Source organism: Malurus melanocephalus, unplaced genomic scaffold (assembly GCF_030028575.1).
Source record: "Malurus melanocephalus ecotype Western Australia unplaced genomic scaffold, MMel_1.1 scaffold_465, whole genome shotgun sequence".
Taxonomy (NCBI): domain Eukaryota; kingdom Metazoa; phylum Chordata; class Aves; order Passeriformes; family Maluridae; genus Malurus; species Malurus melanocephalus.
In genome coordinates, this window is record NW_026623697.1 from 503170 (window position 1) to 525698 (window position 22529).

Here is a 22529-nt window from a genome sequence, read left to right on the forward strand (position 1 = left end):
GCAGTGGGGTGTGAGTGTGGGGCTCCTGCATGAGCCCTCTGCCCAGAGCAGGGCAGGCAGCAGCTCCTGAGCCTGAGAGTGCAGAGCCCCAGCTCCCAGGAASTTTCCTGTGCCTCACCAGGAGAGACTGGAGGTAAAACTTAAGAGTCCTTGAAGTTTTCTGTTACTGGGGTTGAGCTGATGGCAAAGTCTCACACTGCTTCTGTGCAGGAATGCTTTGCCAGGGAGCTGCTGGCTGGCTTACACCTTCACCCTGGCTGGCAGTGGGATTGAAGGGGACTGCAAACTTTGAGCATTGTTTGGAGCCCTTTGTTCTTAGGACCGGGGTTCAGAGGCACCTGAACACGGCCTCCCCTCCCCAAATCCACCACCAACTGCTCAGCTGTGAAAAGGGCTGTTGGATCTCCCTCAGCTCCCTGCCTTGCAGAGTCTGTGTCCCCCCAGCACTGCTCCTTGTGATGCCGCAGCAGTCACAAAGTAGGTCAAACACCATCTAAACCCTGCCTTGATATCCCTTGAACTAAATTCCTGCTCTGCCGGAATGTGCCCCAGAGGGAGCTAAGAAGGATGAGCAGCTTTGCTGGAGCTGAGTAAACAGAGCTGCAGCTCTGGACAGCTCAGGCTCCCACCCTGCCGGCCCAGGTCCCTCCCCTGCCAGCCCGGCCCGCCTTCATCCCGCCCAGGGATGCGTCCAACCCATGTGCTTTCATGGRAYTGYAAAGGTTGGAAAAGACCTACAAGATCGAGTCCAATCTTTGAGCAACCCCCACCGTGCCCAGTAAGCCATATGGGGAAGTGCCATTTCCACTGGTTTTTCTGGCCACTCCCAGGRATGGTGACTCCAGCACTGCCCCGCTGCTCTCACYGGGTGTCTTTGGTGACACAAGTGCTAGAGGGGTGAGGAGGGTGAGGACTTCCAGGGCTGTCCTGGCTCATCTGAGCCTGTTCTTGTYCTCTTGGTTGTGTTTTGTAGTCTTGGTGTGTTTTGTTTCATCCCTATCACTTCTCCTGCAGGTGCCTGCATCCATGGGGAAACACCACAGTGCTGTCCCCAGACATGGGGCAGGAATTTGGCCAACACCYCTCTGCACTGACAAGGGCAGTAACAAAACACCTGGGTAAGTGAGTCATTCCTTCACATCCCAAGCCCAGAGCTTTGGGAAACCTCAGTGAAAGTTACAGGAACATTTGTCGTGGCTGCCAGCCTGTCCTTGATGCTGTCACGAGAAGGACCCAGACTATTTGTGTGTCTCAAGATCATTCTGACTCTCTGCAGATGAAAATCTGTTCTCRTGGTGAATGCAGTGGTGACTCAGCACTGGGAAAGGAGGAAAGATGACCTTAGGAAGATCTTTTCACCCCTGTGGTCCTGAGATGTCCAGGAAAGGAAAGAAAACTGAGTGGGAAAAAATATTAACCCTTGGCAGAAAGAGCCTTTAGAAGCCCAGAGCTTAATGCCAGGGGCGGGCTGCAGGGTCTGGGGTCTGTGCACACATCAGCCTCAGGCCTTGCTCCAGCTCTTTCTGCAGGAGRCAGCTGGAGCTGTGGGAGTTTCCTTCCTGTCCTTCCAGGGCCTGGGTCAGAGGGTGCAAGTGGAGGACAGCCCAGAACTCTGGCAGGTGTGGAAGTGACAATTCCAGCAGTAGAAAAGTCAGCCTGCAGCAGCAGCAGCTTCAGAAGCAGCCCCTCCCCTGTTACAGATAAGCCCTCAAAGCCCTCTGTGGCCTGTYAGAGCTGGGAGGACAAGGGCAGGGAGGGCTGTCATGGCCATCCTCACGTAAAGTTCTTTGCTGATGGAAAAAATAAGCCTTGAGTGTGCCAGCAGTTCCCCAGCTCAGCAAGGCCTGTCTCTGGGTGAGTGTGTGATTGAACTAGAACTGTGTTCCAGCAGTAGCTCTCACCCTCCTGTTGGCTCTCCCAGGCCTCTCCCTGCCATGGTCTCATCTCCCAGGACCTGCTCAAAGCATCTGTGCTTGTTCCCCTGGTGATGCCTTTGGTTGCCCTWCCCAGCTCAGGGGTTGTTGGGGCATCCCCTGTTCCCCACTCTGTCCCTCAGCTCTGATTTTGTGTGCCCTGGTATTGACACAGTGGCTGCTGCTGCAGTGTGACAGCTCCATCCCCTCAGGCAGAGAATGTGTCACCCCAGACCTCTCAGGGTTTTCCACAGGACCCTAAGCTCTCCTCATGGTGTACTCCACACTTTTCTTGCTCTTCTGCTCTCTGATCCTTGTGGGAGCTGCTTTAGCTCATTAAGTTCTCCCTCTCCCCATTCCCGTGAGCTTTCTGCTGTTCCTGACTTACAAGCGTCAGGAACAGGATTAGACTGGGATGCTCTGACCCTTCTGAGAGCAGCTCAGCTCAGCCAATGGATAAGSGCACATTTTTATCAGCAAGTGTTGTTTTTTTGAACATTAATCACATAAAACTCCCACTGGAAGAGGAGCTGTGACAGAACTTTTTTTCTAAAATCTCATATGATCAAATACTCTCCTGTACTTTTCCTTCTCCTGGAGCTTTGATCTCTGCCCCCAGTACAGCATCTTCTGTGTTTAATGTCTGGCTTCCCAGTGCCAGAGGGCAGGGATGGATGGGATATTGGGWMGRAATTGTTCCCTGGGAGGGTGGGGAGGCCCTGGCACAGGGTGCCCAGAGAAGCTGTGGCTGCCCCTGGATCCCTGGCAGTGTCCAAGGCCAGGTTGGACATTGGAGCTTGGAGAAATCTGAGATCATAGAAGGTGTCCTTGCCCATGGCAGGGTGTGAAACAAGGTGGAGTTTAAGGTCCTTCCAATCCATTCCATTCTAGGATTTTATGAAGTGGCTTCACAGCTCTCCCTAGAGAGACAGCACACAAGTGTGTGTAAGGTGTGTTTCCAAGGAATAGATGTTTCTTCTGAGCTTTTTCCCCCTCATCCTGGTGGGTGTGGATGAAGGCTCAGTCATGGATCCTCAGTGGGACTGAGTCCTGCAGGAAAGACTGGGGTCTTCTGGAGCATCTGTGCTAACTGCTCCCTCGTGTGCTCAAAGGCCTATTGAGAGTGCAGCACAGAAGGTGAGAAATTACTGCTCCTGAGCATCCCAGTGACATGGGACATCAGTGGCGAAGACCACTGTGTTGGGGCAAACTTACCCTGCCACATCTCTCAGCTAAACCTTGTCCTGGTTCTGTCCTGGTCACTCTTTTTATCTGCCYGTGCTTGGCCGAGGCTGAGCTGCAGCTGGGAGCCCGGCCAGGGGAAGCAGCTGATTCTCCTTCAGAACAGAGACTTGCACATCAATAAATGTCTTGTTACAGATGCTTTCTTCAGCCTCTTGGCTCTCATTTCCTCTTTTAGCTTCCCCAGCTCTCTATCCCACTGGCTGGAAAGCTGTCTGAGAGCTGAGGAGTGTTGGAACAGTGGCTGGGTGTAGCTCTGTTCTTGCAGGTGAGGTGTTGGACAAGCCATGTGTTTTTCTTCTTTTCTTCAGTGTGTCCTGACTTTCCATGACCTGCTCTGGCTCTTTGTGGGGATTGGATCTGTTACTGTAGACCCTGCTGTGGCTTCCAGGGACAGGTGGGTCCTGTTTGAGTCACTTTGAAAAACACTTGCCAACTGTAGAACCAGCTAGTTARAGAGAAACCACATCCTTGGGGTAACAGAGCTCAGGGCAGGGCAGAGGATTTTGTTCACTGAACTCCCAACACGATAAAATGCTGGATAAGCTCCAGAAAATCCATGGGAAATGGTGAGTTAGGATGGGATTCTCTTTTCCTAAAGCAAACACTCCATTATGACTCAGAAACAGACACAGCCAAGACAGCGGGGTCAGGCTCCCCCAGTGCCTGCTGAGGTTTGGGATTGTTCACTGGGGCTTTCCACAGTGACACAGAATCCCTGCACTTCCTCCCACAGACTCGGAACAATCTGTGCTGCAGGAGCAGGAGGGCCCCTCCAAACCACCTTCCTCCCTGCCAGGGATTCCTCTGCCTCCAGCTGCTGCTGCTTCCATCAGTTTCTGGGGAAGAGCAACCAGCAAGGCAGTTTGTTCTGCTGCAGCAGCAATCCAGAGGCACGGACAGAGCCTGAGCCATTGCAGAAAAGCTCTCATTCAAAGCCTGGCCCCAGAAGAGCAGAGCTGTCTTTGCTTCAGGATCTGGGAATGAGCGCAGCAGGGAAGTTTTACCTGACCCRATGTGGGTCTGTGATGGGAGCAGAGGAAAAGGCAGCAGCTGGAAYTTGTTGGGAGGGAACAACCAGAGAGAACTGGTTAAAAGCCATTTCCCTTCCATACCTCACAGCAGGATAGAGGTTTCACTTTCCAATGCGCTTTGCAAGGCTGACAGCACCAGCTCAGCCCTGAATCCTCAGCTGTCCACCAGAGGAGAGCTCAAAGGCTGGGGAAACCTGCACTGGGCTGACCACAGGCCCTGCAGGGACTGGCACCAATCCCATGGGAGCACAGGGCCTGTTCCCTGGCAGTGACATGACACCACTGCACAATCAGTCACTCCTCCAGATCCTAATTCAGCAATTCCCCTCAGCACAACCACGAAGTCTTGGAGGGGCTGCTCTGATTCCCAGGCTCTGGGGTGAGGGTTTGGGGTTTCTGTCCCAGTGTGACCTGCCTAAAGACAGGCACTGTAAGACTTGCGGCCTCCCTTCCTGTGCACAGCCATGGGCACTGGCCTGGCTCCACTGAACATCACCCAACCAGGCTTCTGCTTCAGTGGGAAGCACAAGAGCCCTGCAGATGAGGGCATCTCTGCTGTCTTCACCTCCTCCAGTTCTGGCACACAACTGCTGCACCCAAAAGCTCCCCTTCACCCTGCTGGCCAGACTATTTTTGACAAGCACCTGCAGCCTCCTGCCTTCAGGGGCCCCAAGAGGAACAACAGACAGCTTCTACTTTTATTATTACAGTTTAACACAGTTTTGGACAGAGGAGAAGCAGCAGGAACCAACATGCAGAGCAATTARAAGTCCCCAGGGGCYCGAGGAAGACCAGCCACAGCTCAGCTCTTGTACCTGCTCCCAGCAGTGGGGCTGTGGGGCTCCTTTCCCTACAGCTGCTGCTCCGTTGTGCCCCACAGCAGCGGGACGAGGTCATGGCAGACACCAAACCTACACACACAGTGAGGGAGAGGACTAGCCTGGGATCGTGTCTTGATGAGTCAGGTCCGTTATTTGACTGGAATCCAGTACACTCCAACCAGGAGGCCACCTCAATCATCACAGAATATCCTGAGTTGGAAGGGAGCCATGAAGATTGTCAAGTCCAACTCCTGTCATCAAGTCCAATTTCTTAAAYGTTGTCTGTGCCAACAGGGAGAAGAGAGATCCTTCAGGAAGAGGTGCTGGCTTTGATAGCAAGTCAGGAGGTGAAGATACTCAGATACTTCACCACAATTTTCTTGTGTCAGAACTGGCACCTCTTGGAGCCAACAACTCTTCCAAATGCCTGTGATGGATGTCGAGGCCAAAGATTTCCACAGCACTGGAGAAATCTTTGCCACYGAATACAAATGGATGTCCCCATGAAGGAAGAGGTTGGCCCTTGCAGACAACACAATAAACCTCCACTCACCCGGCGTGCAGAGCCATTATGTCCTCCTGCACCTCTTCCTTTGGCAGGCCTCTGCATCCGAGCTGCACGAGCTGTCCGAGTCGCTGCCCGAAGACGAGGAGGAGGAAGGCTTTGACGTGCTATAGTTCATGCTCAAGACCCAGCCCAGTTTGTTGTGCAGCACCTGCTTGAGTCCAGGGGGCAGGGGCAGCACCTCCAGCGTGTCCACATAGTTGGGAAGGAGCTGGCGCAGGCGGAAGCAGCACAGGTACTGCAATGACGTGCAGCTGGCACACGAGCGGATCACCTTCATGCTGCTCTTGGCTGCTGTTGAGCACACCATGGGGTAAAACTTCTTGTTCTGCAGCTTGGTGGCTGCCACCCCTGCCAGGGCACAGCAGCAGGGATGTTAGTTTAACCAGCATGTTTAGACACCTTGATCTCCCTCCTCATACCTATCCCAAACCCATTAACTGCAAAGCTGTTGGGAGAAGCCTTTCAAAATCCAGTCTATTAAATAACAAAGGGAACCTTCCTCCCACTCACTTCACACCTTGGTCTTCTGCTTTCCCAGTGTTTTTTGCTGCAGCCAGACTTGAGTTCCTGCCACCCCATCCCTGGCTCTCACCTATGCACTTGCGGTTCTTGAAGAATGTGAGTGTCCCGTGCCACGTGTCCAAATGCACCCCRATAATGGAGCCTTGGCCAAACCTCGAGGAGAAGTTTGTTTTGTCACCTTTGTGATGCAGCAGTCCTAAAAACACACCAAAAAATGGCCTTCTGTGGAAACCTGCCCTCCAAGAATTCATCCCAACTCCCAGCTGGTACAGCCTCTCTCAATGCCAAACACATCCTTGCATTGCCTGATCCCYGCCCTCCCATCCCAGAGTGGCCGGTGGAAAGAGGAAAGTTGAGGTTTTGCAACTCCAGAGTGCAGGGAGTGGTACCAAAACCCCAAAGTGGGGATGTGACAGTAGCATCCAGATGCCCTGGAGGGTCCCACACAGGGTAAGGGCTCTGCAAAATGTGGTCCAGGAGAGATGCTACTCCAGTGTCCTTAACAAGGGATTCACAGGGCTGGTGGCACCTCTGATGCCACTGCTGCCCATGCAGCCACCCTGTCCATGTTACCTGTGTAGGAGAGTCCCCAGCTGTCCTCATCCTTGCCCAGCAGGCTGCAGAAGGTGTGCCGGTACTTGTCCAGGTTCACATCTGATGTCCCAATTCCCACCATCTGGGAGGAAAAGTAGTAAGAGCACAAGCTTGGTGTTTTTTCAAGCAACAAAACACAACCAAGATTCCACCTCCATTTCTTCCCTTCTCTTCTTGGCTCAGCCCAAAACACCCAAAGGGGTTGGTGAAGCTAAGTCAGCAGTTTCAGGGTGGAGCTGTAGACTCCCAGCTCCAATTTCTTTTCCTAAGTGAGGAGACCCAGCTGCACTGCTGCAGAAGGTCATAGTCCGGTTCAGAGTCATGGAATGGGTTGGAAGGGATTGATTGCAAAGCTCATCTCATTCCACCCCTGCCATGGGCAGGGACACCTTCCACTGTCCCAGGCTGCTCCAAGCCCCGTCCAGCCTGGCCTTGGACACTGCCAGGGATCCAGGGGCAGCCACAGCTTCTCTGGGCACCCTGTGCCAGGGCCTCCCCACCCTCCCAGGGAACAATTCCTTCCAAATATCCCATCCATCCCTGCCCTCTGTACTTGTGAAGCCACTCCCCCTTGGCCTGTCACTCCAGGACCTTCTCTTAAGTCCCTCTCCAGCTCTTCTGGATCCCCTTTAGGCCCTGGAAGGGACTCTGAACTCTCTCTGGAGCCTTCTCCTGGCTCCAGAGCAGAGGGGCTCCAGCCCTTGGAGCATCTCTGTGGCCCCTTCTGGACTCTCTCCAGCAGCTCCACATCTTTCTGCTGTTTTTCCTCAGGACTGGGGCAGCTCTGCAGGTGGGGTCTCACCTGAGAGGGAGAGGGGTAGAATCCCCCCCTCCCCTGCTGCCCACGCTGGGGGCTCAGGCCAGCACAGGTGGGGTTCTGGGTGCACGTGGCCAGGGCATGGCCAGCTCCCATCTTCTGACACCCCATATATCCTTCTCCCAGGGCTGCTGTCGATCCCTTCTCTGCCCAGCCCAGATTTGTGCCTGGGATTGCCCTGCACTTGGCCTTGTTGCATTTTTTCCTACAGCCCCACCTCTCCAGCCTGTTGACATCCCTATGGATGCCCCATCCCTCCTTTCCAGCTGTGACCTCCCCACACAGCTGGGTGTCAGCTCCAGACGGGCTGAGGGTGCATTGTCCATGTCCCCAGCAGTGATGCAAAACAATACCAGCCCCAATACCAGCCCCGAGCAATGTCACCTGTCACTGGTCTCCACTGACTCCAACTCTTTGCATGTGACCATCCAGACAATTCCATATCCACTGAGTGGTCCCTCTGTCAAATCTATGTCTCTCCARTTTAGAGACAAGGATGCCATGCAAGGCAGCAACAAATGCTTTGCACAATTTCAGACATGATATCAGCTCCTCTTTCCTCATCCACCAACACTGCAATCCCTTCACAAAAGGCAACTGAATTTGTCAGGCAGGAGCTGCCATCAGTGAAGCCATGATGGCTGTCATCAATCACCTCCAATTTTTCCATGTGTCTTTGCATAGCTAGCGAAAGAATCTGCTCCATKATCTTGCCAGGCACTATGATGAGACTGCCTGCACTTCCCCACGTCTTCCTTATTTCTGTTTTTAAAACTAGGGGCTGTGTTTCCCCTTTTCCAGTTGCTGGGAACTTCACCAGACTGCCACAACTTCTCAAATACRACRGATAGTGGCTAAGCMATTTCATCCACCAATTCYCTCRGATCCCAGAGATTCAACCMATCACATCCTCATGGACTTGYGCACCTCCAGACAGCCTGAAACCTGACCTGCTGTGGTGGAACCTCATCCTTCCACCCATCCACCCATCCTTCCCTGTCCAAAACCCTGGGCATTTCTGTGTGCCCCACACGTACCATGTCGGTGCCATACACTGGGGAGGTCATCTTGATCTCCCAGAAGTGCTGCCCGTCTGCCAGCTCCTTGTTGCCGCGGATGGCAGCCGTGCCACAGCTGTATTCCATGTGGAAGTTCACCTTGCGATTGTCACATGTCAGCAGTGTGGCCGTCGACTTGTTCAGGTCGTCCCACACCCAGTCAAAATCTGTTGAGGAAGCACAGAGGAGCAAGGATGGGCAAAGATCTTCAAGGAAYGACTCCCAAGCCAAAGCACAGGTGAACATTTCTTTTGAAGGCCAGTTGGTGGGTTTATTTGTATTTCTTTTGTTGTTTAAGAGGGTAAATCTTAAGTTGCTCATATGAGAGARCTGTTTGAGGTCTGAGCTACTCTSTAATGTCTCTCCAGGGACARATCAGTGCTCCAAAGCTGTCAGSATTCACCAGGCCCAGTTTTGGCTRACACCAGGCAGAGCCTMCCTTYCTCCCCMCSCTCCTGGTGSGCTCRAGGGGTGGCTCTGCCATGCCCCAGRCTCTCCCAGCCAGCCCAAGCCCAMACTGTGCTCCGAGCCAGGCACCCTGCCAGCCATTCCAGGGATCAGGAGGGCCCTAAGCACCGGTTCTGGTTTACTGGTGGCCTAAGCAGGATCAGAAAGCAGGTCTCAGAGGTGAGCACTGACGCTGTAACAGCTTCAGCCTGAGCTCTGGAAACACAACAGCAGGCACRAGCTGGTAATCCTCCTACAGCCTCAGGATGTAAACAAAGGAATGCTGAGACGAGGACAGAACAGTGCCCAGGTCCCCCAACACCCAGCCCCAAGGGAGCCACTCACACTCATCCTCCTCGCCGCAGCGGCAGTCACGGACGCGGTGCAGGGCGTGCAGGCTGGAGCAGTAGGGAGCTTCACTCTGGTTCTCACARTTGCAGTAGGACTCTCCAGTCACAGGGATGGCGCTTGGGATGGAGGGAGACAGGGAAGAGAACTCTGGCTCTGAATCAGAGTCGCTGTGCTGCTGGGGAGAAGAGGGCATGGTCACTGCCGGGCATCCCTGGGTGTGGGGAGATGTAACAGAGCTCTGTGAAGGGACATCGCCAGGCTCATCTCATCTCATGTCCCAGCCCGGCCTGTCACACAGGGACATGGGCCATGYCCATGGAATTACCCTGCTCTGGGATGTAGACAGAGCCAGCTGAGCTGCAGGGACCTCTCAGCACTCTGTGGTGCAGGTGCATTCTCTGTGCCTGCCAGTGACAAGGAGGCAGCAGGTTGGCAGCCCAAGTCTGAACACACACATTTTGTAGCAAACTCTGTGCTAAAGCTTTGGCTTTCACCAAGCAGGTTCCAGCCATCAGCAGAGCCAAGCACTGCTCTAGAGAGGCTGCAAGGAACATGGGAGACACAAGGAGGCAAAAGGAGAGGGGACAGAACAAAGGGAGCCAGCTGAGCAGCACGGCTGCAGCTCCTCAGGCCAGCACTGCAGACAGGCCCACAGGGAATCCAGGGCAGGATTAAAGGTTTTTTGTTTACTTTCATGAACACAAAAAACTGATCTAGTGTTCCCCAGTGCCAAGAGACCAACGTGTCCCTGCACTGAACATTGTGAGAATCACAGCCTTGTCTCACTCCTGTGTTATGGTGTCGCCAAAGGGATTCTCTTACCACTGATTGCAGTRAGTTACTCTGGGTTTACACACAGCTCAGGTGTATCTGCTTGTTAATTACCCCCATGGTAAGAGGTATTTAATGACAAAAATTCTTTAAACTCATGACCTTGCAGCTGTGTAAGGCAGGGAATTGAAACTACTMGGGTTTACATATGGACTAGCCACAGTCCTGCTCCTCTGGCCTGCAGAGCCTGGGTTCTGCCTTTCCTAACTTCTACCTTCCCTAACTTGTGCTACCGAGAAATCCCGGGACTGCAGGAACAGAAAGCTGCTCTGACTGAGGAAAAAAGGCTCCTGGGTTTGGACACTGTGCTCTGGCAGAGGCCTCATGGGTTCTGCCTGGCTCTGAAGCAGCTCCTTATGCTCTCACCACTGCACAGGGAACTCAACTCACACACTCAAGAATTAGGGAAAAGAGCAAAGAATGGCAGAGGTGAATCAAAGTCATTCCTTGCACTGTTTTACTCCTGCTCTCCCTGCTGTGTTCCCATCTCCAGCACACTTGGACCAGGTGCAGAAGTGATGTTACATTACAGAGCAGGAAATGTGAAGAAATTTCAGTCTGAAGACACYGCCCTGCAATCTCCACCACCACCTCCAAGCCCACAACACCCTTACAGCCCAGGAGGGAGCACAGACAGCTGGTTTAGGGAACCGATCCACTTCAAACACTTATCTAGAGCTCTACTTCCAAAAAAATATTTTGAAATACTGATGTACTTTATGTATGACACATCCCTTCTACGCTTTAAAATGCATCTCGCTTAGTATCAATATCGACTTATTAAATCTTTTCTGGTTTTGGCCAGTTTTGCCGCTCAGTTACACAGACCTGCTGTCAGGGAGAGGAAAACATCCCTTGTGCCACCCAGTGCCACCCAGAGCCCCGAGCCCAGCCTACCTGCCCGTCGGAGTCGTAGCCCCAGCCCCGTGTGCCAGCCCGGCTGTCGGCCTCACGCCGGACCCCGCTCAGGACAAAGTGCCAGGCCCGGCTGCTCCGCGGGCGCCGCGCCATGCTGCTCCCAGACAGGTAGGCTGGGGAAAGGGACACGAGGTTACACGCTGCTGCCATGTGCCATGGCCACCCCCTGGGTCACCAAACCCCCCAGGGGAACCAGCACGAGATCAACCRACGCAAAGAAGTTTCACCCACATCATGAGCCTCTGCGAACTTCAACCTCTTTCTCCAGCCAGGGTCAACTTCTCCCTGAGCCAGGTGTTCAACTYCTGGCTCCAAAAAATGCTCCCAATATCCAGTGGTGGTGGGAGCACCCGCTCCTCTGCAGGAACTGGATCCAGCAGCCACCTCTCACYTGGCCTGGGGAGCTTCAGGGCTGTCAGAATTCCAGAATCATTTGGGTTGAAAGGACCTTCAAGCTCATCTCGTTCCACCCCCTGCCACACGTGGGGACACCTTTCACTATCCCAGGATGCTCTAAGATATGCCCTCCCTGGTGCCCAGTGACCCTTTGGCAGCTGTCTGGCTTCAGCCACTGCACTGCCCTGGCTCCACTGCAGCCCGTCTGTCTGCAGGGACGTCTGCCCACCTGCAAGCACCCTCTGGGGGAARACTGTGCTCTTGGTGCTTGGAGAAGAAGAGAAACCACTTTCCTGCTCACTGGAGAGAAACCAGCCTTGTGACAGATCTGTCCCAACTTGCCTCAAGGACAACAGGCAGAAGGGAAGCAGCCACTTATCTCCCAGTCCAGCAGGGATGTTGTTCAGAGACAGATTTCCCAGGACTCCTTCCCTMTGGCCCTGACAGGCCAGGCCATGCCAGCTGCCAGCTCCCACACAGCATCCTGTCACTGGATGTGACAGGGAAACAAACCTCAGCTTCCAATCTCATCTCCCTGAAGTTTATCTTTAAAGCATTCAACTCCCCACCAAGAGGCACCTGCAGGGTTGTAACCCTTGAACCCACTCCCTCAGCTCAGCCCCGAGCCAGGGCCTGCCATAAAGCACCCAGCCCTGTTCCTCCTGTGCCTCAGTCCCCAGTGGGACAGCAGTTCTTGGAAAAGCAGGACAGGCCAAGCCTCAGATGGCTGTGTAGGTGCCCTTGGATGCTCTGAAGGGTTTTGGAAATCCCACCTGCAGAAGTCACAGGGCTCATACAGCCATGCTGGGAAAGCACCTAAAAAGACACCCAAATCTCCTTCTCCAGCTTTGCTAAGCAGCACAACAGAGCAGCTCTGCTCCCCCAGGCCTTCACCAAGGTTGGATTTCACAGCTTAGAGCCATCACAGCACAGTCTGTCCCAGTACATGATCCAGCACCAGGCMGAGTCAGTCATGGAATCATTATGGCTGGAAAAGACCTCTAAGAGCACCAAGTCCAGCAATTCCCCCAGCACTGCCAAGGCACCACTAAACCATGTCCACAAGTGCCATATCCACACAGCTTTCAAATCCCTCCAGAGACTACAACTCCATCACTGCCCTGGGCAGCTGTGCCAGTACCTAACCACCCTCTCAGTGAAGAAAGTTTCCCAATATCCAACCTAAACCTCCCCTGGCACAACTTAAGGCTGTTTCCTCCCTTGTTCTCTGGGAGCAGAGCCTGATACCACCCCACTGCCCTGGATGCCCATTGTTCARAGCCACAAGGTTCCCCCKGAGCCTCCTTTGCTCCAGGCTGAGCCCCTTTCCCAGCTCCCTMAGCCGCTCCTGGTGCTCCAGYCCCTTCCTTACTCTGTGCCCTTCCCTGGACACGCTCCAGCCCTGCAAAGTGTTTTGTGCCCAGAAATGACCCCAGGATTGGAGGTGCCTCAGCAGTGCCAGCACAGGGGATGGGCAGTTCCCTGTTCCTGTACACCAGTGCTGCTATAAAAACCCCTCACCCCTGCAGTGAGGTCTTTCCACGGGCCCGAGACGATGCTGCGGCGTGACCCGCACAGCGCTCACTGTCCCAGCACTGTCCCGGGCGCTGAGCGGCGGGAGGATCACGGCGGGGGCGCGGCGCGGCTTCTCGGCCGCGGGGGCAGCAGCTCCGCCGAGGGCGGGCRCCAGAGCCCCGGCTGTCCCGGCTGCTGAGGCGCGGCCGAACAGGACCGGATCACGCCAGGCCAGACCAGGCCAGGCCAGCGCATTTGGGCCACGCTTGGGTCGCACAGCCCGGGCACGCCCTGAGCCAAACCCCAACCCTCAGCTGCCGCTCCCGGCCCGTCCCCTCGCCCCCGGCCCACCTGCCCGGCGCTGACCCGGCCCGGCCTCGCCGCGCTCTGACCTACTTTCCTCTGCCGGGACATAAACAATCCGCTCCTGGCACCGCCCCCCTGCTGCCCATTGGCTGCGGCCGCGCCAAGCCCCTTCGCCATTGGCTGAGCGTCCTGTCACTCACGGGCGGAGGAGGAGAGAGGGGGTGGGGTCCARGCAGCCCCGCGCTATTGGCTGCACCCTGTGCCAATCCCCAGGGAGCGGCGCCATTGGGCGGCTGCTCGGGGCGGGAAAKCACTGAGCCCATTGGCTGATGCAAGGGGAGCGCGGGAGTGGATTGGCTGCAAAGCCCTGGGGGGCGGGGCCTTGGGTGAGAGCGAGGACTGGGATTTGATGCGGMGCCTGTCAATCTGAGGGGGCGGGGCCTTAGGCCGGCGGAAAGCGGAAGCGCGAGGCAGCATGGAGGAGACGGCCGGGGGTGAGCGGTGCAAAGGCCGCGGCTCGGGGGAACCGGCCTGCGGGGAGCCACTGTTTGTCTCGCGTGGAATGTCCCTACCGCAATGACCGGGCCTAGCGGGGSGTTCAGGACCCGGTTCCGCGGGGTTCCCAACTGCCTGGGTCGCGCCGTGCCGCTGTGATGGACCCCGACTCCCCGTGAGGGGATGGGAGGGGCTGGGGCCCCACAGACGGCGGGCCCCGCTTATCGGGAGGCAACGCTGGGCCTTGCGAAAGGCCCGGGCACGGCTCCCGCGGGAGACAGCGCCGAGAAAGTGAGCCCTACGCGGAGCTGCCGCTGTCCTCGGGCGGGATCCCGCGAGCAGCCCTCTGCGGGGCTCTGTCTTCCCCCTCCTCGGCTCTCTTCTCCCTCCCCGGTCTTCTTCTCCCTCCCCTCCTCGTTTTGAAGCCCTGTGCCGTTACCGTCGGTGGAGGTGCGGATGAGTTCTGCCATGGTGGGCTCCATGCCGCCGGTGCCGCTGTGCTGCCGGGACAGTGCCCGGTCGTGACGGGGCGCCCGAGAACGCGGGCCCGGCTGGGCGCTCTGTGCCGGCGTCCCGTCCGTCCCCTGCCTCCTGTTGTGCCCCGGGCCGGGGACACCGTCCCGAGTGCTCAGAGACCCGGGAGCGCTGACAGCACAGCCGGGAATGGCAGGAAAGCTGGAGAGGAGCGTGGGACTGGCAGGAAGTGACTGGTGTGACAYGGAGGAAGGAAACGCCAAGGGCCTGAGCTCACCATCAGCCTCCGGCCATGCCCGGCTGAGCCGCACGAGCCCAGYGCCTGTTAATTGCTCTGCTGCCACTTAGGTCATCGGGACAAACCTTTGCTCACCACACATTGTTTATTGCCATTGTTCTTGTTGTTCCTTTTCTGATGACAGAAAGCCTGTGGCACATCCACCTGTCCTTTCCCACTGCTTTACACTGAGGTCAGACCTCAGCGGGGTCTGCCGCTCCTCCTGAGGGACAGGTCTGATCTCTGCTCTGGGACAGGGACAGGACCCAGGGCATGGCTGGAGCTGGGCCAGGGCAGGGTCAGGATGGAGATCAGGGAAAGGTTCTTCTGTCCCCAGAGGGTGCTGGCACTGCCCAGGCTCCCCAGGGAATGGTCCCGGCCCCGAGGCTGCCASAGCTCCAGGAGCGTTTGGACAGCGCTGCCAGGGATGCACAGGGTGGGATTGTTGGGGGGTCTGTGCAGGGCCAGGGTTGGATCCATGATCCCTGTGGGTCCCTCCAGCTCAGGATATTCCATGGTTCTGTGATACACTTGCAGAGAGAGCCAACCTGGCCGGGGTGCGGCACATCGTGCTCGTGCTGTCCGGGAAGGGCGGCGTTGGGAAGAGCACCATCTCCACCGAGCTGGCCCTGGCGCTGCGCAATGCCGGGAAGAGGGTGAGTGAGGGTTAGGGATGATCAGTTCTGGCTYTTCCCTCCTCATCTCCAGCTGGTCCAGGCTTTTTCTGTCCTTTCCATGGGGGTGTCCTGGGTGTGGATTGTCTGTAAGTGAAGATGCTGTTTGTGGGAGTAATTCAAGGGGTTCCTTTCTGTTGTTCGATCAAGTGCAGGTAACTGGATCAGGTACTGCATCTCATTTCTCTTTGATCTATTTTATTAAATCACACAATATTTATTGCTGAAATAGGCCCTGAGACATGACTTTGCTGCTTTGTCRTGTCACCCTTGCTCCCTCTGTGGGGTGGATGAGCTGAAGGATGCTTAAAATGGGGACAAAAAGGAAATGTGTGGGCAGGAGACAGACTGGATTCCCTGAGGATCTTTTTAAAGGCTCTGTGCAGCCAGTGCCACTTGGGTTCTGGCACAAAGCGCTTGGAGACACCCAGGAGATGCTCCTTGGGGAGGAGGTCAGGAGGCATGTGAAATTTAGAGCATTTCTGTTTCAGCTGTGGCTGCTGAGCTGCAGAGGCTGTTGTGGAGGTGCTGTGAGCAGCCCAGGTTTGGGKGGCTGGGGGTTCCTGAGCCCGCCCTGCTCAGGGTGTGAGAAGGGCTGTGCCTGTCCCCAGGTGGGCATCCTGGACGTGGACCTGTGTGGCCCCAGCATCCCACGCATGCTGAGGGTGCAGGACAGCGCCGTGCACCAGTGTGACAGTGGCTGGGTGCCTGTTTTCGTGGGTCAGGACAAGGCCATCGCCCTCATGTCCATCGGCTTCCTGCTGGAGAGGCCAGACGACGCCGTGGTGTGGAGAGGACCTAAGAAAAATGGTAACACTGGGGTTTGCTAGGTGAAACCTGCTCTGGAACCTTCTGTGAGCCCTCCTGGAGGGATCATTCTGTGAGGGAACAAAGCTCCTGTTCCATAAGCGTGGGTTTAAATCACTCAGAGGGGAGAGTACAGCACATGTTGTGCTGACAGACAGCCTTGTCCCTCTCCCTGATCCCTGTCACCCCCAGGGTGCTTCCCAATCCCTGTCCCACAGCTCCCAAGCCACCTGAAACTCACTGAATTTTTTTTATCTGCCCCTTTTATTTCCATAGCTTTGATCAAGCAATTTGTTACCGACGTGGCCTGGGGGGACCTGGACTTCCTCATCGTGGACACACCRCCGGGCACGTCCGACGAGCACATCTCCACCGTGGAGGCCTTGAGGCCCTACCAGCTGCTCGGAGCAATCCTGGTCACAACGCCCCAGGTAGGACACGGGGCTGGAATTCCTGGCAGGCAGCAGCTTTGGAGGGGGGAAARATGCACCTCAGGTTTGCACAGGGCTGTCTGAGGCTGCTGCTTCTACACATCTGCTCTGGAGCCACAGTGGATGTGGCCAGAGGCATCCCCAGTTCTGCTGTTCCCCCTCAGGCCGTGTCCGTGGGGGATGTGAGGCGGGAGCTGACCTTCTGTCGGAAGGCGGGATTGCGGATCCTCGGCATCGTGGAGAACATGAGCGGCTTCGTGTGCCCCCACTGCTCCGTGAGCTTCTCCTGAGCTTTCTGTCCAGCCTTGGGGCTGCTGGGGACTCTTCCTTGTGCTGCTGGGGTGCTGAGCCTTGGGTGGGAGATTGGGCAATGCCGTGAGGGTGATGAGCCAGGGAAGAGGAGATGCTGCCAGCTTCGGGAGAGGCCACTGGCTGTGCTTTATGATGGAGCTGTGGGAAGGGCGGGGGCACAGGGAGTGCCTGGGGCTGGAGGGTGGAGGGCAGTGGCTCTGCTCAGGGCCTGGCAGCACCTGCCCTGTCACACAGGGCTCTGGGCTTCCTGACTCATGGCTCTTCCTCCTTCAGGAATGCACGAACATCTTCTCCAAAGGGGGAGGAGAGGAGCTGGCCAAGCACACTGGGGTGCCCTTCCTGGGTGAGTGGCTCTGCTCAGGGCTCACCTCTTGGTGCCGGGAGAGGGCTGAGCACAGAGAAGGAGTATCACAGGCAGGTGGGCTGGGCTGGGAGCCCCTGGCACCTGGCAGATCTGGGGTATGGTTTGTACTTTGTTCCTCTGCCATCCAGACTGCTCACAATGGGCAGCTGGCCTTGCTGGGCCAGAGGTGGTGGTGCCAGCACCTCCTGTGGCTGCTGATGTTGTGGTGACATGGTAAACAAGCCTGGAGCTCCATGAGAACCACGTTGGAATGTCCTAGAGCCTCCCTGAGAAATGGGGGCTGAGGGCTGAGCCCTGTCGCTGGACAGGCTGGGATCAGGGGSAGAGCCCCTCTCATGAAGCACCAGGGGTGGGGTGGGCTCTTGGACCCAGGGAAAGCAGTTGCAGGTGAGAATTATCTCCTGGACAGCTCAGGGAGGGCAGTGGTTGGCTTTCCCCACCACTGTCCCTGGGTTTGACCCTGGAAGTGTGTTTCTATCCCTGGCTGCAGGCCTYGGCTGTGCAGGGAGCCAGCTCTCCCCCTCCTTTTCCCTGTCCCACAGGCTGCATCCCCCTGGATCCCCAGCTCACCCAGAGCCTGGAAGAAGGCAGAGACTTCATCCAAGAGTTTCCCAAGAGCTCTGCTTTTCCTGCCTTGACTCACATCGCYCAGCAGATCTTGGATACATCGCAGAGGAGCTCCTGAGGAGGGTGTGGAGCTGGACTGGTGCCAGCCTGGCAGCCCCAGCAGCAGCAAGGGGAGGCAGGAGCTGTGTAACTCTGTCTCTCTGGGCTGGGAGGGAGGGGAGCACTGATCCCTGCTGCTGCTGGCAGTCCCAGAAGGAAGCAGTTCCATCCCCTCTGACCCAGAGAGACTCTGGAGCTGCAGTGCCAAGTGCATCTTTCCCCTCAGTGATCCCACACGGCTCCAATCAGCCGGATCACGGCGCTGCGTGCCGCTGCCTTCTCCCGCTGCCTGACGGATCACACAGGACTTGCTTCAGTGGCTGAGCCGTGCTGGATGCTCCCATGTGGGGCCAGGCCAGGCCCTGTGCTCGGCATTCTCGGCTCACCGGTTTCTGATGGGCCGCTGGGGGCATGGTGTGGGCTGGGAGTGAGGAAATGCCTTCGGAGCTGTCTGGGAGCCTCATCCCACCGTGCTGGAGATGTGGCCTCGGCTCTGCTGCACTTGTGTGACTCAGGAATATTTTTCAATGTTCCAGGCAGTAAACACTTGTCTGAAAATGCAAGACTGTGACTTCTGTTTTTCCATGGCTTCAGGCCTTGCTGTAGCTCTGAGTTTTGGCACTCGACATACATCAAGGTATTTTCCCTGGTTTCCTTGCTGGAATTCAGCTCAATCTCCTGTCACAGCATTGGGATCCAGCCTGTCCCTTGTCTTGCTGTGAGCTGCCCTGGCAGCCCTTCACAGGATGCTTTGTCACGGCTCTTCCTGAACCCCAGTATGGGGCTCCTGTGTCCTCAGGTGGCTCCTGTGTCCTGTCCCCCTCTTCCTGTGGGACCGGCCCTCCTCTTGCAGACTTGAGTCAAGCAGATGAAGCAAATGAAGGTGGTGGCCTTGCACCTTATCTCCCTCCCTCCTGGGCTCTGAGATCCTCTGCCAGCCTCCCTCASCACCTTTGGGACTCACCCTCACAGTGGGGTTTTGGGAAGACAGGGAAWTCTTGGGTTTCCACTGACAGGACTGGGTTAGAGCAGGCAGTGCTTGGAGCAGAGCAGCAGCAGCATCTACCRCTGCTGCCAGTGCACAAGGACCCACACCTGAGCAGCTTTCCCCTCATGCAATTTTCCAGGAAAGTTTTGTCTGACCTTTGGACACTTATCTGGGATTTGGAGATCTGGGCAGTAGCTCAGCAGTCTGTCAAGGCTGTTGGCTCTGGGCAATTCTTGCTCCCTCCCTTGGCTTGGGCCACCCCCCAGGGCTTGCAGGAAATGTGGGAGCCCCCAGGAACCTGAATCCCTCACGCTGAGGGGCTCTGGGGAGAAATCCAGACCGGAGGCAGCACCAACTTTGGAAAAAACGTAACTTGCAAAGTGGGTTGCAATAGCTCCAAAGGTTTATTTGTCTGCTGCCATTTGTCAGGTGAGTGCCGTGTGCCTTTCTGTGCCCTGCCTACATCTGCTGCTGCAGGGAATCACTACAGCAAGTCCTCTGCACCCYTCCCTAAGCTCGGGGTAGCTTTTAGGATTCTCCACTGCTCTGTGGCAGGAAAATGCTTTGTTTTGTCCCATGAAGTCCTGGCCTGGGCAGGGCAGGGCYGCCCCTTGCTGTGGCTGCAGGTGGGGGTTGCAGCATTCCAAATGTGCTCCTGCTGTGCTGTGCTGTGCCCGGGGGGCTTCTACTTAAATATTAAAGGGCTGAAATACTCAGTTCGAAGCCCAGGGGGCTGGTGCCCATCCAGCAGCTCCTGGGCAAGGCGGCTACTGGAGGTGGTGGGCTCGTCTGGGGTGGCCACAGAGCCYCAGCAGGGCCAGGGAGGTGGCGGGTGAGGGTCCCTGGGAGGGCCAGCCCAGCTCAGCAGTGAGCAAAGCTCTCCTCGGCGGCGTCACGGAGGTCCAGCCCTGCCAGCCCTGGGGGGTGCAGGCAGGTGAGGTTGTTGTAGGTGTAGATGGGGACATGGGCATCGTCCCCCTCGGCCACCGACTGCACGAAGCGCGGCACCACAGCCGGGTGCCGCAAGGAGAAGTCCCGCAGCCCCTTCAGGGAGCAGTTGCAGTGCCAGTTGTTGCCCCCCAGCCACAGCTGCTCCAGGGCGAAGGGGGGGCCCAGGAACGCCACCGAGAAGGTCTCCAGGGAGTTATTCCTCAGGCTGAGGTACCGCAGGTTGGTCAGTGGGGAGACGACGCTGCTGTCCAGTGTCTCCAGCTGGTTGTGGGAGAGGTCGAGCCAGAAGAGTCTCTGGAGCGGGCCGAAGGTGTCCTGGGAGATCTCCAGGAGCTGGTTGGAGGAGAGGAACAGGTACTCCAGGTTGCTCAGCCCCACGAAGAGCCGGGGYGAGAGGTGGCTCAGCCTGTTGTGCTTCAGGTCGAGCTCCAGGAGCTCGTGCAGTTCGCTGAAGCTCCGGTCTTCAATGAGGGAGATGCTGTTGTGCTGCAGGAAGAGGCGCCGCAGGCTGGAGAGCCCAGAAAAGGTGCTGGCCCGGATCCTGCCCATGCAGCTGTGCTCCAGGTGGAGGCTGTGCAACTTTGAGACCCCCTTGAAGACGAAGTCGGGCAAGAGCTTGATGCAGTTGGCAGATAAGTGCATCACGGCCACGTTGTGCAGCCCCAGGAAGGCGCCGGCCCTGATGTCCTGCAGCTGGTTGTTGTTGAGGCTGAGCACCTCCAGCTGGCCCAGCCCCTCGAAGGTCCTCTCCGCCAGGCTCCGGATCCGGTTGTGCCCCAGCTGCAGCTCCTCCAGGAACTGSAGGTCCTTGAAGGTCCTGGGCCTCAGGCCGGCGATGGAGTTGGTGGACAGGCGCAGGACGTGCAGGCTCAGCAGGCCCAGGAAGGTGTCCTCGTACAGCGAGACCAGGCGGTTGTGGGACAGGTCCAGCCAGCGCAGGGACTTCATGCCCATGAAGGCGCGGGGCGCGATGGCGTTGATCTGGTTGTGGTTCAGGTACAGCTTCTGCARCTTCTGCAGCTTGACAAAAATGTTGATCTTGATGCCCTTGAGCATGTTGCCGCTCAGATCCAGCTCCTTCAGCTCGGTCAGGCTGCAGAAGAGCTGGTGCTGCAGGTAGGGCAGCTTGTTCCCAGCCAGGATCAGCTCCCTCAGGTTGGGCAGGTCGTGGAACACCTTGTCGGGCAGCACCACCAGCGAGTTCCAGCCCAGGTTCAGGTACCAGAGGTTGGAGAGGCCGGCGAAGAGCCCYTCCTCCACCTTGGTGAAGAGGTTGTTGTTGAGGCTGAGGGACACGAGGTTGTGCGTGTGCAGGAAGGTGTGCGGKGCCAGGTGCTTGAGGCGGTTGCGCTCCAGGTGCAGGTGGAAGAGGCTGCGCAGCCCGTGGAAGGCGTGCTGCTCCACCGAGCCCAGCTGGCTGCTCTGCAGGTCCAGGAAGTCCAGCGCCGACAGGTTCCTGAAGGCGGCGGCCGGCAGCAGCGTCAAGTTGTTGCCGTCCAGCCACAGCGCTTTGGCGTTGGGGGGCACGGCCTCGGGCAGGCGCGTCAGGTTGCGGCCGCTGCAGAAGACGTTGAGCTCCTCGCTGTAATCGTCCAGGCTGCAGGCGCAGGGGCTGGGGCAGCGCGGGCCGTCCCCGTCCCCCGGCTCCTTCGGGGCGTCCCCTCCGCCGGGGGACAGGGAGRCGGCAGCCAGCAGCAGGGCCAGGGGGAGCAGGAGGGGGATGCCTGCTGGGAGGGGTGGAGAAAAGGGGACACTGTCAGTGCAGGGCCGGGGCTGCTCTAGGGGACCCCCTCGGGACCCCCGAGACGCTCTGGCCGGGTGGGTTMAGGGGTAACTCTCAGCCCATGGCACACCCGGGGCAGCCGCAGGCGTTTTCAGAGGCTGGGATCCCGTGGGATAGGGTCCGGGATCATCCCCTACTCCTGCCACAGTTCAGATCCCTGGGCTGCGAGGACCCCCTCCCCAATTCATCTCTTATTTTGCAACAGCAGCAGCTTCTCTTTTTTCGTGGGGAAAGGCCCCCAGACCCTTCTCCCCTTCCTACCCAGCTGCCCTCCTTGACTCCCCCAGCACTGGGGTGTCCCCGTTCCACGGTCCCCGCCCATCCCTGCGCTCCCCATCCAGGTTTGGGCTCTGCCCTCAGTGCCTGCCACCCCCCCGGCAGCTCGGGGSCCCCCAAAATGTCCTATTGGCAGTGAAGGAGGAGCAGAGTGGAGGGTGACTGAAGCCCTGGCAGGGTCCGAGCGCAGCCCCTGCCTGTCCCCCGGGCTGGCCGAGGCGGTTCCAGCCTTACCTTTGCCTGCGCTCATGGCGGCGGGCAGGACAGGGCTCCTGCTCCCGCTCCCGCTCCGCTCTCCGGCCCCGCCGACTGCGCAGGGATGGATGGAGCAACCACCTTGACGCCTGTCCAGCCGCCTGCCCGGCCGGGCTTAACCCCACTGCTGCTGGCCCGGGCCGTGCCTGAGCCCCGGGGACAGCCTGGCTGGGGACAATGTCACCGGGACGGGCTCAGTGCCACCGGGACGGGCTCCTCACTGCTCCCCCTGCTCTGGGACTGCCTTTAGAGAAAGTCGGGAAAGGGGCATGGAATGARATGTCCGGGAACCTTTCGGGGGTCCTGCAGAGGGCGGTCCTGACTGAGATGGGATTTGTGTGGGCTTGGAGCACGGAGGGAGGGATGGGACAACCTCATAGAGTGTCTCAGCACTCTGCAGTGAGTGCCCTGGAGGGGCCTGAGCAGGAGCACTGACCCTGCCG

At 57.5% G+C, this 22529-nt stretch overlaps 3 protein-coding genes across 14 annotated transcripts; 1 reads left to right on the forward strand and 2 right to left on the reverse strand.

Moving 5' to 3' along the window:
• Positions 1–4714: 4714 nt before the first annotated feature.
• Positions 4715–14562, reverse strand: SPSB3 (splA/ryanodine receptor domain and SOCS box containing 3). 10 transcript variants are annotated; one of them, XM_057380625.1, is made up of 7 exons: positions 13424–13465; positions 11096–11229; positions 9362–9578; positions 8549–8736; positions 6674–6776; positions 6171–6296; positions 4715–5926 (listed from the first exon to the last, which is right to left on the reverse strand). In XM_057380625.1, exons 2-7 carry the CDS (start codon positions 11207–11209, stop codon positions 5580–5582), a joined length of 1095 nt encoding a protein of 364 aa, XP_057236608.1. In that variant the 5' UTR covers positions 11210–11229; positions 13424–13465; the 3' UTR covers positions 4715–5579. The 10 variants fall into 10 exon arrangements, with proteins under 10 accessions (XP_057236608.1, XP_057236601.1, XP_057236609.1 ...); XM_057380618.1 differs by having other exon boundaries at positions 13420–13442; XM_057380626.1 differs by lacking the exon at positions 13424–13465 and adding an exon at positions 13034–13145.
• On the forward strand, positions 13751–18400 carry NUBP2 (NUBP iron-sulfur cluster assembly factor 2, cytosolic). Of its 2 annotated transcripts, XM_057380630.1 has the most exons (7): positions 13751–13827; positions 15117–15235; positions 15865–16063; positions 16337–16491; positions 16656–16766; positions 17077–17146; positions 17710–18400. In XM_057380630.1, the coding sequence occupies exons 1-7, from the start codon at positions 13809–13811 to the stop codon at positions 17850–17852; spliced, it is 816 nt and encodes a 271-aa protein (XP_057236613.1). In that variant the 5' UTR covers positions 13751–13808; the 3' UTR covers positions 17853–18400. The 2 variants fall into 2 exon arrangements, with proteins under 2 accessions (XP_057236613.1, XP_057236612.1); XM_057380629.1 differs by lacking the exon at positions 17710–18400 and having other exon boundaries at positions 17077–17469.
• Positions 18401–19202: 802 nt separating this feature from the next.
• IGFALS (insulin like growth factor binding protein acid labile subunit) lies at positions 19203–22163 on the reverse strand. 2 transcript variants are annotated; one of them, XM_057380617.1, is made up of 2 exons: positions 22066–22163; positions 19203–21496 (listed from the first exon to the last, which is right to left on the reverse strand). In XM_057380617.1, the coding sequence occupies exons 1-2, from the start codon at positions 22079–22081 to the stop codon at positions 19683–19685; spliced, it is 1830 nt and encodes a 609-aa protein (XP_057236600.1). In that variant the 5' UTR covers positions 22082–22163; the 3' UTR covers positions 19203–19682. The 2 variants fall into 2 exon arrangements, with proteins under 2 accessions (XP_057236600.1, XP_057236599.1); XM_057380616.1 differs by having other exon boundaries at positions 19203–21499.
• Positions 22164–22529: the final 366 nt, after the last annotated feature.